A 16838-nucleotide genomic window follows, 5' to 3' on the forward strand; every position below is an offset into this window, starting at 1 on the left:
TTTCTAAATTTGAAAAACATTCTGAGGTCATGTACACTCCTGCATCCCACTTCATATTTTCAAGAAATTAGGGCTTCAACCTGTCATCGCTTTAGGAAGGAGGATTCTTCTTCCCTGACTTAATTGTAGGAAATCTCCTTTTTAGTTTCTGAAAGGCACCACAACTGGCAAACCTAATGCAACAATTTTAACCTTTTTCATTTCATGGCACACATAAATCACTAAAATTCTACAGCACACCAAAAGAGTATTTCTTGCCTGACAAAAAGTAATTAGGTATAATTTTGATTCATTCACCCTGGATGGCTATTACTGTGTTAGCTGTTGTCATTTTTTTATTTGACAATCAATGGAAAAGAGATCAGTGCCCCTGACTAAATACTCAAGTATTGCATGTTTTTATGTTTGTTTGTTTGTTTAGATTTTATTTATTGATTTTTAGAGTAAGAGAGAGAGAGAGAAACAGACACAGAAGAGAAGCAGGAAGCATCAACTCATAGCAGCTGCTTCCTGTATGTGCCATGACCAGGCAAGCCCAGGGTTTCGAACAGGTAACCTAAATATTACAGGTCGACGCTTTATCCACTGCACCACATGTTTTAAATTTTCTTGGGGCACACCAGTTGAAAATATCTGACCTAAAACATAAACTAGTTACTTGACTCACTAGCTCCACCGTGTGGCCCTTTAGAGGAATGGTGGACAGGCTGAAGAAACCATCTCACATTGTATTCTGGCATTTGAGTATCTCTAATGCAAAGACAAATTCATGCATTGACATATGAGACCTCTAATCACAAACACCAATAAATTTCATATTAAATCCAATGGTCGCTATTTTTCATGTTCCTTCTCCTAAAAACACTTCTCTTGGCTTCACTGAGGTAATCCTCTCCTACTACACTGACCATTCCTTCCCAGCCTCCTCTTCTATTTGTTCCCCCTCCTATTAGGTGTTAAGACCACTAAATATTGTCATGTGTCAGGGCAGGGTGCAGGCCTAGACTGTCAATCTCATCACAAGACTTCTCCCCAATCTCACAGATTGAAATACCACCTATACACAAAGGACTCCCAAATGTCTATTCCCACTCGGACCTAAACTCATGCGCAGCTGTCACGGCATCGTTACTTTAATGGCTATTAGGTGTTTTTTAACTCAACATGGTCAAAACAACTCAATTCCCAACTGCCCGATCTATTTCTCCCAGCCTTCGCCATCCCCTGAAACAGCAGCACAGACCACCCAGCTGCTGAAGCCTAACCCAGGAGTCGTTCTCAACCCTGCCTTCCTTACTTCACATTAACACAGCAGTGTGGCCCCTCATCCAAAACACACCCCCGATCCTCCCACTCTTCCATCACCATTTAGTCCAAGCCCCAACACGTTGGCCTCTGCCATCTGGCTACCTGTGACAGTCTCCTCACTGGTCTCCCCACCTCCACTCTTCCTTTCTACAACCCAGTCTCCATCCTGCAGCACCAGTTGTCTTTTTAAAGTAAGAACTGTATCCTGTCATTCCCCTGCAGAAAACCAGGGAGCTTCCCTTTTATTCCCAAAGATAAATCCTGACTCTTCTCAACCATGGCCTTTAAGCTACCACTGGATGGCCTGGCCCCTACCTGCCTCTTTGACCTCTCCTCCTCCCACTTCCTCCCTTACTCACTGGGCTCCACTCACACTGGCCTTTCTGACCTGCAAACATCAAGCTCAGTTCTGCTTCAGGACCTTTGCAATGGCTGTTCCTTCTGCTTAAGTGCTCAATCCTGTGTGGCATTCAAGTCTCCAACTGAAGCCACTTCCCCTGTGTGGCTTTGCCCTGCCATTCACTCTTCTCTTATCTCACCCTAGTCCAGGGGTCGGGAACCTTTTTGGCTGAGAGAGCCATGAACGCCACATATTTTAAAATGTAATTCCATGAGAGCCATACAACGACCCGTGTACGTTAGGCATTATCCAATAAAAATTTGGTGTTGTCCCGGAGGACAGCTGTGATTGGCTCCAGCCATCCGCAACCATGAACAAGAGCGGTAGGAAATGAATGGATTGTAATACATGAGAATGTTTTATATTTTTAACGTTATTATTATTTTTTTATTAAAGATTTGTCTGTGAGCCAGATGCAGCCATCAAAAAAGATCCACATCTGGCTCGCAAGCCATAGGTTCCCGACCCCTGCCCTAGTCGGTCACCAACACCTCTGAGATAAGTCTGCTCTTTGATTTGTTTATAAACCTGTCTCTTAAAAATAACAAGACACATGACATGCTAGTTATACCGACTGGGGCAAAAGTAGGTTTACAGTTGTTTGTATGGAAAATAATACAATTAATAAATAATAATACAAAAATAAACTGTTTTGTGCTCTCATAACTGTAAACCTACTTTTACCCCACCCTGTATGTCTATAAATATTTCAAATTCACCACACTGTCAAATTCAACTAAGTATCTGCTGACCACCTCCCTAGGAATGAGACAGTGTGGGAAATAAGATGGCCTTGCCCTAACCTTCATAAGGAAAACTTCTCTAATTCTTGGCCTGGTCAGAATGATACCAGTACTTAATAGGCATTGCCAGAAATTTGGTAAAACTCCAAGATACTCTCCCAGACCATCACTAACCTCATTACTTTTTACACACCATGTATAGAATGCAAAATTCCATATCAGCTCACCTGCAGATGTCTACAGGGTATTTAACTTGAGCCCTGGGTGTGAGGGTAACTTTGGTACCCCTCCTTCTCGGGCACTGTTCACCCTTGTTTCACACTGTCCTTGGAACAGTTCAAGATGTGCTCAGTGTCCGCTGAACACTGCGCACCTGTTCCACAGGGCTGACAACAGCCCTCCTTTCGCTGTGCACTCTCTCTGCCTCCAGAGGGAACAGAATGCGCCCACGCGTAACTGCCCCTAAAGACAGACAACAGAGACTCAGCCTTGAACAGCTGAACTGACCTGGTCTCCTCCTCAGTCCACGTCAAGACAGATTCAACTAACTGCTAGTTAGAACTGTGGCCACGGGACAGGGACGAGGTTTACCCAGGGGCTCTGTTTCCTCACCCATAAAATAAATTAGTGGAGACGATCCCAAAGGCCTTTTCAACCCCAGAGAAGAACCCCACCATCAGTCCCGTTAGGAGAGGGCTTCAATGGTCTCCAGCAAGTTTTCTCCAGGGGGGCTCCACCGGCACTCAACTGCTCCAGATTCCTAAGGCACAGGCCCAACTTCCATTCATGGGGACAGACACTCACTCTGGGTCCCTCCAGGCCATCACAAAAGGGACAGTCTAACAAAACACCACCACAGCAATCCCTCTCTACCAAACAAAGCCAGGACCCCCTCAGTTCCGGAGACCATTCGAGTCGGTGAGAACGGCTTTCACAACCAGGACTCCACCAGCCCTCCGCTCGAAGCTTAGTCCTCGTGCTGAGTGACAAAGCCTGTCCCGTTCACACCTGAAAAGTCAGACGTTATTTAGGAAGTAAAATTATATGACTCTCTTAGAAGGATAAAACAGATTAAGAATTCTTAAAAAGCAGCAATGTTAAAAGGCAGGGGAGCCACTTAAGTCACCGACCACTCTGCAGTGTCCTTAGTCCTGGCCACGCGGACCCTGACAACCCCACACGCGGTCCTGGCTTTGTCATCGTGGCCTCCTGTCTTGCCCAGACCTCTCTGCAGGTGTTTTCCTGCTGGAAAGCTGGGGAGCAGGAGGCCTCGTTTCCTTCTGACTGGACTTAGCTCAGCCCACCACGGGGCAGAGCCAGGGCTCCACGACCTGGCAGCCAGCACTTCCTCCACCATGCCCGCCTCCGGACAATACAGACCAGCAACATTCAGCCTTTTCAGCTCATGGCACACATAAACAAATTACTAAAATTCTGTGGCACACCAAAAAATATATTTTCTGCTGGTTTGATAAAAAAAAAAAAAAATAGGTGTAATTTTGATTCATTCACACCACACCAGACAGCTATTGTTGTGTTGGCTGTTGTCATTTTTTAAACTTGACAATCTAAGGGAAAAGACATCAGTGCCGCTGACTAACCAGCCAGGTATTGCATGTTTAAAAATCCTGGCAGCACACCAGTGGAAAATCGCTGCTACATACAGTCCCATTCTCCCAGCGTTAGTAAGCTAATGTTCTTCATGCTCAGTGAACAAGAAACTTACATGTGCCTGAACACTAGGTAAGAGAGAGGGCAGACAAACAAGTGTTTCTTTGATGTATAACTCCAATTATTCACACAAGCTCATGTCTCACTGTGTAAGAGTATTTTAATAAAGATGCTAGATAAATCCTTGCCAAATGATCATTTAAAATCCTGCTTCAGCCCTGGCCGGTTGGCTCAGTGGTAGAGTGTCGGCCTAGCGTGCGGGAGTCCCGGGTTCGATTCCCGGCCAGGGCACACAGGAGAAGCGCCCATCTGCTTCTCCACCCCTCCCCCTCTCCTTCCTCTCTGTCTCTCTCTTCCCCTCCCGCAGCCGAGGCTCCATTGGAGCAGCGTTTTCCCGGGCGCTGAGGATGGCTCTGTGGCCTCTGCCTCAGGCACTAGAATGGCTCTGATTGCGGCAGAGTGACGCCCCAGATGGGCAGAGCATCACCCCCTGGTGGGCATGCCGGGTGGATCCTGGTCGGGCGCATGCGGGAGTCTGTCTAACTGCCTCCCGTTTCCAACTTCAGAGAAATACAAAATAAATAAATAAATAAATAAATAAATAAATAAATAAATAAAAATCCTGCTTCAAGCACAAATATATATTAAGCACTAACATACTTGCCACCTGCAAGAACAAAGCAATGTGCACGGTAATATCCCAGGACCACGTATGCCTCAGATGCTCAGTAAGGTAAAGGCAGCATTTTGTGTGTGTGTGTATTTTTCTGAAGTGAGAAGCAGGGAGGCAGAGACAGATCCTCACACACGCCCGAGAGCCACCTGGCATGCCCACCAGGGAGCGATGCTCTGCCCATCTGGGCCATCACTCCGCTGCAACAGGAGCCATTCTAGCGCCTGAGGCGGAGGCCATGGAGCCATCCTCAGCGCCCGGGCCAACTTTGCTCCAATGGAGCCTTGGCTGCAGGAAGGGAAGAGAGAGAGAGAGAGAGAGAGAGAGAGAGAGAGAGAAGGGAGCGGGGGAAGTGTGGAGAAGCAGATGGGCTCTTCTCCTGTGTGCCCTGGCCGGGAATCAAACCCACGACTTCCACAAGCTGAGCCGATGCTCTACTGCTGAGCAGTCTCCTCTATTACACCGTATTTTTTAAAAGTGAGAACCACACATTGCGTATTTAATCCTGTGTCTGAAACAAGTATAAAGAGGCATCCCGGGGTGGGGGTAGGGGCTGGGCAAAATGGGTGAGGAGGGCCCAAAAGGAGAGACGAGTTTTGATGAAGGGTGTGTCTATATAAGAGACAAGTTCAAGGATACCCCAGGAATGTAAAAATTTATTTTTGTTTACAAAAACAGATACTATTAACTTTATAAGTAAAGCAAAATATTCTGGTTCATTTTAAGCAAGTCAGGATGACTTTTTATTGAGTTAGAAGTTACAATGTTACACTTGAGGTATACATGATGATTTGATTTGTATACATTGTGCAACGATCACCACAGTAAGAGTAGTTAGCAGCCATCCCATGACTTACTTGTCTTGTAATTGAAGTGTGTGCTTTTGGACCCTCCTCGCCCATTTTGCCCAGCCCCTACCCCCACCCCGGGATGCCTCTCTATACTTGTTTCAGACACAGGATTAAGTACGCAATGTGTGGTTCTCAATTTTAAAAAATACAATGTAATAGAGGAGACCACAGTACAAAGTTGGAGTCAGAAGTCTCAATTTTCAGCTTCAGTTCCAATCATTACCAACAAAGCTGTCTCAGCTTAATGATCTCATGTGTGAGTTTTATCCTTATTATCCCCATCATTACCGTTATTTCCACCTTACAGATGAGGAAATGTATACCATCTTCTCTGACCAGCGTGAAAGCCAGACCTGATCCTGTCTCTGAAAGTGTTTTTTTAGCAGCTTTATACCTGAGACAGTGATTCATTCTACCAGGAGTGGGTCCATTTTCCACTGTTCACACTTCACTATGTGTCAAGAGCCTTAATACTTCATACCCGATGGAATAAGAGTGATGAGTGTACAAGAGCCCGTCATGTGATTCTCTTTGCTTTTGTATATGCCTGTAATTAGCCATAATAAAGTTTTTATAACTAGTTGATTCATTGTGGGTTTCTTTTTTTACTCTCCTTTCACAGAGCCATGGTTTGTCTCGTTTTCCATTTTTATGATCCAAGCTGAGTGACAGGTTTCTCTCCAGAGATGCGTTAATCCCTACCAACACAAGTTGCCTTCGGAAAGGAGAGGGGGCTATGCGAAGGCGGGGGTGGTCAACATTGAGCCATGTATCTTCTTCTGTTGGCCAGGAAGACAGACCCTTTTCTCTACCTGGTGTCACCATCATAAAAGTCCCCTGTGGCTACGCTCTCCAACCAGTCTAAGCACAAGCTGGGGCGGTTTCTCGTGTGGGCATCAAAGCATTCGATCCTGTGTTTGATCCTTATCACTTGTTCTAAAATATTACAGTGATATGCTTTGGGGCTGGTTCTCTGCTCATTCCTTTTCCTGGGCAATTAAAATGTCCTTTTAATCTGCAGACTCGGGCATCCTTCAGCTTTGGGAGTTTTTTCTTGTATTATTTCTTTCATAGTTTCCCTCCTGCAGTTTTCGCTATTGTCTCAACCAGAAGCCCTCATTGGTCAGATATCCTGAACTTCTAAGACTAGTCCTCTATACATCTCTTACCATTCTTCCACATTCTCAGTATTTTTGTATTTTTGTTCTACTTTCTAACTTACGTTTATTTTACTTTCCACGGTTTTGTCATCCTCCTTTTCCAACTCTACCTTCAATTTCTTTTCAGCAATCACAGTTTAACTTCCAAGAGTTCCAATTATCCAATTTTTCTTTATCCACAGCATCCTGTTCTTGTTTAGTAGACTTCATACCCCCTTGAACTCTCAGTGAGCGCTAATAAGAACTTCTTCCAAACTATTTGTTTTCACTTAATTCAGATATGTGTTTCACCAAGCGTTCTATCTATAAATATGCCCATGACGTCAGTCCACATGCCCGATCCTGCCCAGCCAGGATAAAGGACACCTGCAGCATGTGCAAATATGGAAGAATCCCATTGCTTTTTTGACAACAACTACAGCACAAAGCAGCTGAGCGCACAGGAAGCGAGCCCGCTTACCTTCATGGAGTCGGAGTATAAGATATATTCCCTGAGCACGGGCAGGAAGTCTTCCGTCATGTCATCGGTCAGCTCTTCCAAGGCTGTGGAGCAGTTGCCGATGCAAGCTGACACGCCTTCCAGGGGCTCGGCCAGCTCCCCCTCCAACGCGCTCCACGTGGAGTACACAGGCCCATATTCTCTCAGCTCCACGAGGTACTCTGAGGGCAAGGGAAAGCAGTGAGCTCGGCTGGGCAGCGATCAGCGGGACTGCGGCTCCATGGCCACGGCAGCCAAGAGCTCGCCACATGCAGATGCGTGTCCTCGGCCACGCACTCATCTGCGCAGGTTCTCCCACTCTGAACACTGTTTTTCTGCTTATCACAACTTTTAAAAATATCTCTAAAAGGCGATGTTACAGTTAACATCATAACATCAATCAACCACTCTACCCCATAGTGAGAATGCCACGTCTCTGGATAGTGGGGACCATGTGCCTGCCTTCTGGGGGAAGTTGCAGGAGCTGCGTCTACCGAACACCTTCGGAAACAACCCCTCTCCTGCCTGCACAGGGAAGCAGACAATGGCTCCACAGTGGGACTTTAGCGAACGTTTGACACAGGAGATGTGGTCTCACCCGGGCAGACTGGTGCTCTCCCACAGGTCACCTGACACCCGGTCCTGTGTGTGACAGCGTCTAAAGCTATCTCCAAAAGCTGCGGCCCCGCGTGACGCCATCGTGAGCAAAGGAGAATCAAAGTACAGGAAACAAGAACTATTTCCCCTCACAGAGAAAACCTGGCTCATCGCTGTCACCATGATTATTGCCATGACAGTAAAACGTTATAGCCATTTTTCCCAGTAACCAATGGGTGGCAACTACTAGAGAACCCTTTTCAACGTGTCTCACGTCACACGCCAGCAGTCGTTACCGTGGTCCAGGTCTGTCTGGCTCGTGTGTGTGAGAAGGCAAGGGCCCCAACATTCTGGCACACAGAAAGCGAGTGTTCATGAGAGGGCGGGGAGGAAGGGGCGGCACCCTCCGAGCAGAGGAAAGAAAGGCCACCTGACTCCCAGGCCAGGAAGAGGGGAGGGATGAGATGCAGCAGGGGATCCGTTCCAAGTCTGAAGGCGCATTAGGATCATAACTTTGGCAAATGCAGGTCACCATGACGTCCTTTTGAACCATCCTTCTGCCAGAAAGGATACCTAAGCTTGTTTAAATTATCATTCCTCTGAATGAAGGGAAGTTGAGTCGGTGTCACCACTTTTAAAGTCAAAGCTAAGAGAGGGAAAGGGGAAGCGTAGGTGCTCAGACACGGTGTTAGCCCTGGAGCAAGCAGACACAAGGCTGAAAGGCAGGGCCAGGAGCCAGCACGAGATTACACTCCGGTCCCCATTACCTCCTCCCCTCTCGCATTTATCAGTTTTATAAGCAAACTGTGTCCTAGCTCTGTCGCTCCAGCACTGATTCTACTTAGCACACGTGAATGCCATTTCTGCAAATTGTGGCCCCTGGGCATGTTCAAATTCTCAGCAAAGAGCTCACCTATTTCTTCTTTGATGATCCGCTGGGCTATCCGATCTATGGTTCCCAGTTTGAGAGCAAAGGTGTCTAAGTATTCACCTATGGCTGCAAACTCAAGAGGCCGACTCCTCAGCTTGTAGCCTCCGGTGACATGCTTGACCGACTCACCCACTCTGGTTAGCAACGCCATCCCTTGCTTCTTGTAGGCATTCAGGTCCTAAGGATGACATGTGAACAACAACAACAAAAATCCTCAAAAGGCTCACTCACATGGCCAGGACTCAGTCAACCAATCCCTTCAGGCAGCTGCTCTTTGGAAACGGAGGGCTCAGGACTAAGGAGCTGAGTCGGAGGACCTAACCGCACACACAAAGGGTCCTCTCCTGCTGTCCCCACCACTGAGCTCGCAGCCCACCTTTCTATTCGGTTCACTCACCTGGGCATGCTTGCCTTTAAACAATGCTGTGTTTCCAACATAATTTTTAAAAACTTTTGACCAAAAGCACAAAGTCACTTTCTCTCCTGCAAAATATCCTAAGTTGTCTTTAGAACCAAAATTCAAGAGCTGAAATTCATTCCATTCATTCATTATTTATACCTCAACCAAAGCCAAGTACGAAAAGTAGAGAGGAAAGGGTGGGAAGCCAGAAGCGGGGGCAGACACGCCCGCGCTAGAAAACCCAGGGCCAGCGTCGATGCCGGCAACAACGAAACATTTTACCCTGGACTTCCTTGTCCAGGCACAAATGCAAAACACATTTAGCTTCATAATCCACTGTATCTAAGTCATGTATCTAAGGCATGTTAGCCTGCCAGGTAAAACGAGCTTCTTCCTATAGTAAACTCCAGGAGGAACTGATAATATCTTCAGGTTGTTCTATGTCCCTGACTTTAATAATGCCTTTATAAATGGTGTCACGGAAGATGTAATTATCTCTTCCTTATATCCTCCCTCAGTACAAACAGAATGTCAACTCCTAGTCCTAGAAGGGCATGTCTACAGAGAGATAAAGAGACATGACACAGGCCATTGCTTTCTGGTGACCCAGTCCGATGCAGCGATAGGGCAGAGAACAGGGAATCATGGTTAACACATCCAACCCCCGCATCGGACACAGTCATAGGCCCAGATCTCCATATGTGCCTGAAGAGCAGCCTCCTCCTGCTCCTTCTTCCTGCGGTCGGGGCCTTCGGGTCTGCTCTGATTCCACCCTTTCCCCTCCACCGCACCCCACTCAAGGCTACCCTGCCCACCAACCCTCCCCTGCCTGTCTGTATCCTCAGCACCTAAACTATACCCAAGGCTCGCCCATCTTAGAAACAGAGGGAGTCCCTCCAGCCCCCCTCCTCTACCTCTCTCCTTTTCAAAGTCAGGCTGCCTGAGAGAATGGCTGGAAGACTCCATCTCCCCTTATACCTTCATATGTTCTATGAAAATACCTTCATAGGCACCAGGCTTTCACAAGACTGTAAGTGAAGCCTCAGAATTCTCAGAATTGTTTCCATAGACAATACTTTTTGGAGCAGGGCTAGATCCAAAAGGGCTCACTGGACTGCACGAGCTCTACTTCAAGTGGAGCTTTGAAAGGGTATGCCCAGCTATCCAAGTTCATTCATGTGTTGCACGCAGTTACTTCAGAGGACCTATCTGACTGCTGCACCCATTTGGCCAAAGATAAAAACACCAATTTGAACACAGTTAATACTGAGTGTCCCTGACTCTCCCAGCATTTCCGGCTGCTTCTTCAAGACATTGCTGGTTTGTGTAAGATCATGTCAGCACAGGGAGAAGAGTGCTTCTGTATTCACTGTGGCAGAACATGTAAGTGAATAAGAACAAGAACAAGTTATTTGTGGTGTGTGAAAAGATGGAGGGCTGGGGGGAGGAGGGGATGGGGAGAAAGAGATGGGGAGACTGGGAGGAAGAGGTGGGGAGGAAGAGGTGGGGAGGAAGAGATGGGGTGGAGGAGATGGGGAGGAAGAGATGGGGAGGAAGAGATGGGGAGGAAGAGGTGGGGAGATTGGGAGGAAGAGAAGGGGAAGAAGAGATGGGGAGGAAGAAGTGGGGAGGAAGAGATGGGGAGGAAGAGATGGGGAGGAAGAGGTGGGGAGGAAGAGATGGGGAGGAAGAGGTGGGGAGGAAGAGATGGGGAGGAAGAGGTGGGGAGATTGGGAGGAAAAGAAGGGGAGGAAGAGATGGGGAGGAAGAGGTGGGGAGGAAGAGATGGGGAAGAAGAGATGGGGTGGAAGAGATGGGGAGGAAGAGATGGGGAGGAAGAGGTGGGGAGATTGGGAGGAAGAGAAGGGGAAGAAGAGATGGGGAGGAAGAGGTGGGGAGGAAGAGATGGGGAGGAAGAGGTTGGGAGGAAGAGGTGGGGAGGAAGAGATGGGGAGGAAGAGATGGGGAGGAAGAGGTGGGGAGGAAGAGGGGGGAGGAAGAGATGGGGAGGAAGAGGTGGGGAGATTGGGAGGAAAAGAAGGGGAGGAAGAGATGGGGAGGAAGAGGTGAGGAGGAGGAGGTAGGGACGAAGAGATGGGGAGGAAGAGATGGGGAGGAAGAGGTGGGGAGGAGGAGGTAGGGAAGAAGAGATGGGGAGGAACAGGTGGGGAGATTGGGAGGAAGAGGTGAGGAGATTGGGAGGAAGAGATGGGGGGATTGGGAGGAAGAGGTGGGGAGAGGTGGGGAGGAAGAGATGGGGAGATTGGGAGGAAGAGGTGGGGAGGAAGAGGTGGGGAGGAAGAGGTGGGGAGATTGGGAGGAAGAGGTAGGGTGGAAAAGATGAGGAGGAAGAGATGGGGAGATGAGGAGGAAGAGATGGGGAGATTGGGAGGAAGAGATGGGGAGATTGGGAGGAAGAGGTGGGGAGAGGTGGGGAGGAAGAGATGGGGAGATTGGGAGGAAGAGGTGGGGAGGAAGAGGTGGGGAGGAAGAGGTGGGGAGATTGGGAGGAAGAGGTGAGGAGGAAGAGGTGGGGAGATTGGGAGGAAGAGGTGGGGAGGAAGAGATGGGAGATTGGGAGGAAGAGGTGGGGATATTGGGAGGAAGAGGTGGGGAGACTGGGAGGAAGAGGTGGGGAGGAAGAGATGGGGAGACTGGGAGGAAGAGGTGGGGTGGAAAAGATGAGGAGGAAGAGATGGGGAGATGAGGAGGAAGAGATGGGGAGATGGGGAGGAAGAGATGGGGAGATTGGGAGGAAGAGGTGGGGAGAGGTGGGGAGGAAGAGATGGGGAGATTGGGAGGAAGAGGTGGGGAGGAAGAGGTGGGGAGATTGGGAGGAAGAGGTGGGGAGGAAGAGATGGGGAGATTAGGAGGAAGAGATGGGGTGATTTGGAGGAAGAGGTGGGGAGGAAGAGATGGGGAGTTCTTTAATGGGGATAGTGTCTCAGTTTTGCAAGATGCAGAAGTTCTGGTGATTAGTTGTACAAAAATGTGAATACACTTAACAGTAATGAACTATATACTTTCAAGTGGCTAAGACTGTAAATTTTATGTTATATATATTTTACCATAATGAAAAAGAAAAAAAAGGAGAAAAGATGGGTCATTTAGTGCATTTGGATCAGCAAGTGGCACTGAATTAGGCTAGACTTCGTTCTGTTTAAACAAGCCAAGTCCCCTTACTCAAACAAATCTGGGTTGTAAGATACTGAAGGGCTCTTTGTAATCATTCTAGACTGTTTGGCCCACAAATAATTACCCACAGACACCCCTTCCTATTCAGTCTTCACACAGATTCCAAATCATCAGAGGTCCAAGTTTTCCCCCCTTTTTGTCTCTCTGTATAATTAAAATGACTAAGTCCTGGCCAGTTGGCTCAGTGGTAGAACATCAGCCCAAAGTGTGCATGTCCTAGGTTTGATTCCCAGTCAGGGCACACACAGGTAAAGCGATCATCTGCTTCTCTACCTCTCCCCCTCTCCTTTTTCTGTCTCTCTCTTCTGCTCCCACAGCCATGGCTTGATTGGTTCAAGCAAGTTGGCCCCAAGTGCTGAGAATGGCTCTGTGAAACCTCCACCTCAGGCACTAAAAGTAGATCAGTGGCCAAGCAACAGCCCAAGATGGGCAGAGCATCTCCCTTAAGGGGCTTGCAGGGTAGATCATGGTCAGAGGGCATATGCAAAAGTCTGTCTCTGTCTCCCCTCCTCTCACGTGAGAAGTTAAAACAACTAAGCTTGAGGGCTGCCTGGCCAGTGCACCTATAATTTGGGTAAATGAGTGAGTTGCACTTTTGGAGAACGGGATGAATCTTACTTTGTATATAAGCTTAAAAAACTATACCTGAGGATCAGTTCACCAGGAAATACTTACTTCAAAAATAACACAAGTTCAACCAGTGGGGGAAAGGGCCTCCGGGAAAAAGCTGAATGGGAATGTCATCAATGAAACTCAATGCCAACTGAGGTTTAAAAAAATAAAAAGAAACTGCAAACACTAAAGGACTTTGCCATGTGATTTCCACTATCTGGAGAATGGCACCCTCTCTAAAGACGCTAATGTCAACTGATGTTATCTGCAAATATTTCTCAATTTTGCCATTTTGAAAAGAAAAACTGGAAAAGTACCTGGGCCTCAGTACTCTCGCCAACATGAAAAAATTACCTGTGTCCTCAATATGGGAACGTGATATGTGAAACTAAGCAGGACGGAAGCTGGCAGGAGGTTGCATTCCCGCAGACAATTAGAGGAGAGTGCGGCAGGTTCTGGCCAGTTCTGCCGACAGGGAAGGTGCAGAGGGACACTGGTGAATCATCCAGTAGAGTTTGAATACACAGAACCTGGCAACTGGGTAGATCCCAGTACTGCTCTGGAAAGGGTTTGGAAAATGCCCACCTAGAAACGCTTGGTCAGGCAGGCTGTTACAGAGAAAAAGCATGGCCTCAGGGGCCACAAAGACCCAATTTCAAATCCTAGTGGTGCTGCTTGAACACGTACAAACTTCCTGAACTTCAGTTGCCTCACCTGTACAGTGGGACTATGAGTAAACACGTACAGGGTTCCTGTGAAGAATGTCCTTACCACACACTCGATAAACTTCTCCCCTTGGCATGCCCCTGTTGGTCGGAATGGCCTCACCCAGTGATATGCCGGGAGCTTCTAAAGAAACACTTATCTCTGCTTTCGGCAAGTGGAAATATTCTAATCCCTCTGCTGCAGCAAGGAGGTGTTCTCCTAATGCCAACACAGTAACCATGCTAATGCAGGCGAGCCCTGGAAAACCACAGCAGTTGAGTGACACCCACTATAGGGGTCCATTCACGACGGTGGCTTGAGAGACGCAAACTGCTTTTAGGGAAGAGCCCGGAGAACACTGACGTGGGAGAGAGAATGTGAAAAGTTCTGCCCTTACCTTAGCAGTCAGGAAGACGTTCAAGTGCTCATTGAAAGAGAGCACAGGGTGGTCTGTGATCCTTTTCAGGAACTTATCCAAAGCTTTCCTTCTGGTCTCCACAAACTCTTCCGAAAAACGATCCACAACGCCTTTCACCACAAACTTCTCAGGAAGCGGCTATAAAGATGGAAAGAAAAAGATTCAGGGCAATTGATAAAATGGTGCAATGAAATGAAGAACTCCAGGCTAGCAAACCATCCTATGACCCATGAGTCCAAGAACAATTTCTCCATCAGACTCATTTTTACACAGCTGGACATGAATATAAACATTTCTGAAAAAGAGAGACAGAATAAATCAAAGCTACCCTGTCAATTTTATAATGTAAGATCTAAAACACCAGTGCATAGTTCCTGCAATACAGAGAACAGCTGGTTGGAGTTCACCCAGTAAATCCAAGTTAGTTATCTCTACGTAAGGGATGCACAGATCACGTAATGGGGAAGTTAGGACAGGATAAAATAGTCTAAGAAAAAAAGGCAGACAACATCAACCACATAAAAATGTATTTAGGCCCTGGCCGGTTGGCTCAGTGGTAGAGCGTCGGCCTGGCGTGCAGGAGTCCCAGGTTCGATTCTCAGCCAGGGCACACAGGAGAAGCGCCCATCTCCACCCCTCCCCCTCTCCTTCCTCTCTGTCTCTCTTTTCCCCTCCCGCAGCCAAGGCTCCATTGGAGCAAAGATGGTCCAGGCGCTGGGGATGGCTCCTTGGCCTCTGCCCCAAGCGCTAGAGTGGCTCTGGTTGCGACAGAGTGATGCCCGGGAGGGGCAGAGCCTCGCCCCTGGTGGGCAGAGCGTCACCCCTGGTGGGCATGCCAGGTGGATCCCGGTCGGGCGCATGCGGGAGTCTGACTGTCTCTCCCCGTTTCCAGCTTCAGAAAAATACCAAAAAAAAATGTATTTAAATATAATAAGATTCTACTCCCAGTTCAAGGGGTAAAAGAACTGGGTGGGTGGAGAAATGAGTACATTGGGCAAACCCCATGTTACCTTAAAAAATACCTTTCCTCCACCTTTTTGGTTTGTTTAGATTTATACTCAAAAGTTCTTAAAAATGTAACTTCCGCCTGACCAGGCGGTGGCGCAGTGGATAGAGCGTCGGACTGGGATGCGGAAGTACCCAGGTTCGAGACTCCGAGGTCCCGCACGGGCTCATCTGGCTTGAGCAAAGAGCTTGCCAGCTTGGACCCAAGGTCGCTGGCTCCAGCAAGGGGTTACTCGGTCTGCTGAAGGCCCACGGTCAAGGCACATGTGAGAAAGCAATCAATGAACAACTAAGAAGTCGCAACGCACAACGAGAAACTGATGATTGATGCTTCTCATCTCTCTCTGTTCCTGTCTGTCTGTCCCTGTCTATCTCTGCCTCTGTAAAAAAAAAAAAAAAAAAAAAAAAGTAACTTCCTTTACTTCCCTTACACAAACAAATTTCTCTATCATATTTACTTTGAGCTGGTATTGTGGGCAATTCCAAACCACCTGGCTACTTAAGACCTCTGAGCTTTAACCTATTTCTGCAGTAGCTTGATTGAATGCTTGATTAAAAGGCCTTCTTCACTACTGCCACCACAGGGAAAGAGAGTATTTGCTAATGCATAGATCTGAAATGTACTAGTTATGAAATATTAAAAGAGCATTTACATTAAAATGTAGGCAAATGATCTGGTCAATGTTTCTCCAAACAAGATGTACAAATGGCCCAGTAAGCACATGAAAAGATGCTCAGCATCATTAGTCATTAGGGAAATACAAATCAAAACTACAATAAGATAGCCCTTCACACCCACTAGGATGGCCATAATTCTGAAAAGAAAGAAGGAAAGAAAAAACCAAGTGTTTTCAAGGGTGCAAAAAATATTGCAACAAGCATTTAAGGCTACAACCTCTTCAAACTCCATAATATGGCCATAAAGATATTTTTTCTTTTAAGTTATAAAGCCTTGAGAACAAAAAAAAAATAATCTACAAGCAACAACAGAAATAAGATACAGGCCCTGGCCAATTGTCTCAGTGGTAAAGCGCTGGCCTGGCATGTGGATATCCTGGGTTCAATTCCCAGTCAGGGCAAACAGGAGAAGTGCCCATCTGCTTCTCCACCCCGCCCCCTCTCGCTTCAAGCTCTCTCTTTCTCTTTCTTCCCCTCCTGCAGCCATTGCTTGATTGGAGCAAGTTGGCCCCGGGAGCTGAGGATGGCTCCATGGCCTCTGCTTCACGAACTAAGAAGAGCTTGGTTTCTGAGCAATGGAGCAGCACCCCAGATGAGCAGAGCATTGCCCCCTAGTGGGCTTGCCAGGTGGATCCTTCTCCAAGCGCCTGTGGGAGTCTGTCTCTGCTTCCCCTCCTCTCACTGAATTTAAAGGAAAAAAAAAAAAAAGTAAGATACAGAAACAAGGGCTTAGCCAACCCAGGAAAGTGGAACACTAAGTCACTTGGAGTGGGAAAGCCAAGAAGCAACCAGATTGATAACCTGAAACCTTTGAAAGACGTAAGAATGGGCAACACCAGCACCCCTGGAAATGAAGTACCTGGCGTGTGTGAATATCTGACGCCCTCAACTTGAAACAGCTTTGGAAAGTCAGAATGCTTTAGTTCTCGAGAGTAAAGGGCTGGTGGCTCACCTCCCGGGATCATCTTTCACCTCTGCCTAACTTTTTGACTTTGGCCAAGTTCTATAATCTC

The 16838-nt window shown here is 47.4% G+C and overlaps 1 protein-coding gene across 1 annotated transcript in view; it reads right to left on the reverse strand.

The window, feature by feature from the left end:
• SNX30 (sorting nexin family member 30) overlaps nt 1-16838 on the reverse strand; it is a 112820-nt gene that overhangs the window by 26150 nt on the left and 69832 nt on the right. Inside the window, exons 4-6 of the mRNA XM_066256491.1 lie at nt 14122-14280; nt 8795-8990; nt 7267-7466 (exon numbers count right to left, since the gene is read on the reverse strand). Coding sequence (XP_066112588.1) covers nt 7267-7466; nt 8795-8990; nt 14122-14280 — 555 coding nt within the window. The remainder of the gene's footprint in view (nt 1-7266; nt 7467-8794; nt 8991-14121; nt 14281-16838) is intronic.

This window comes from Saccopteryx bilineata, chromosome 2, assembly GCF_036850765.1.
Source record: "Saccopteryx bilineata isolate mSacBil1 chromosome 2, mSacBil1_pri_phased_curated, whole genome shotgun sequence".
NCBI lineage: Eukaryota > Metazoa > Chordata > Mammalia > Chiroptera > Emballonuridae > Saccopteryx > Saccopteryx bilineata.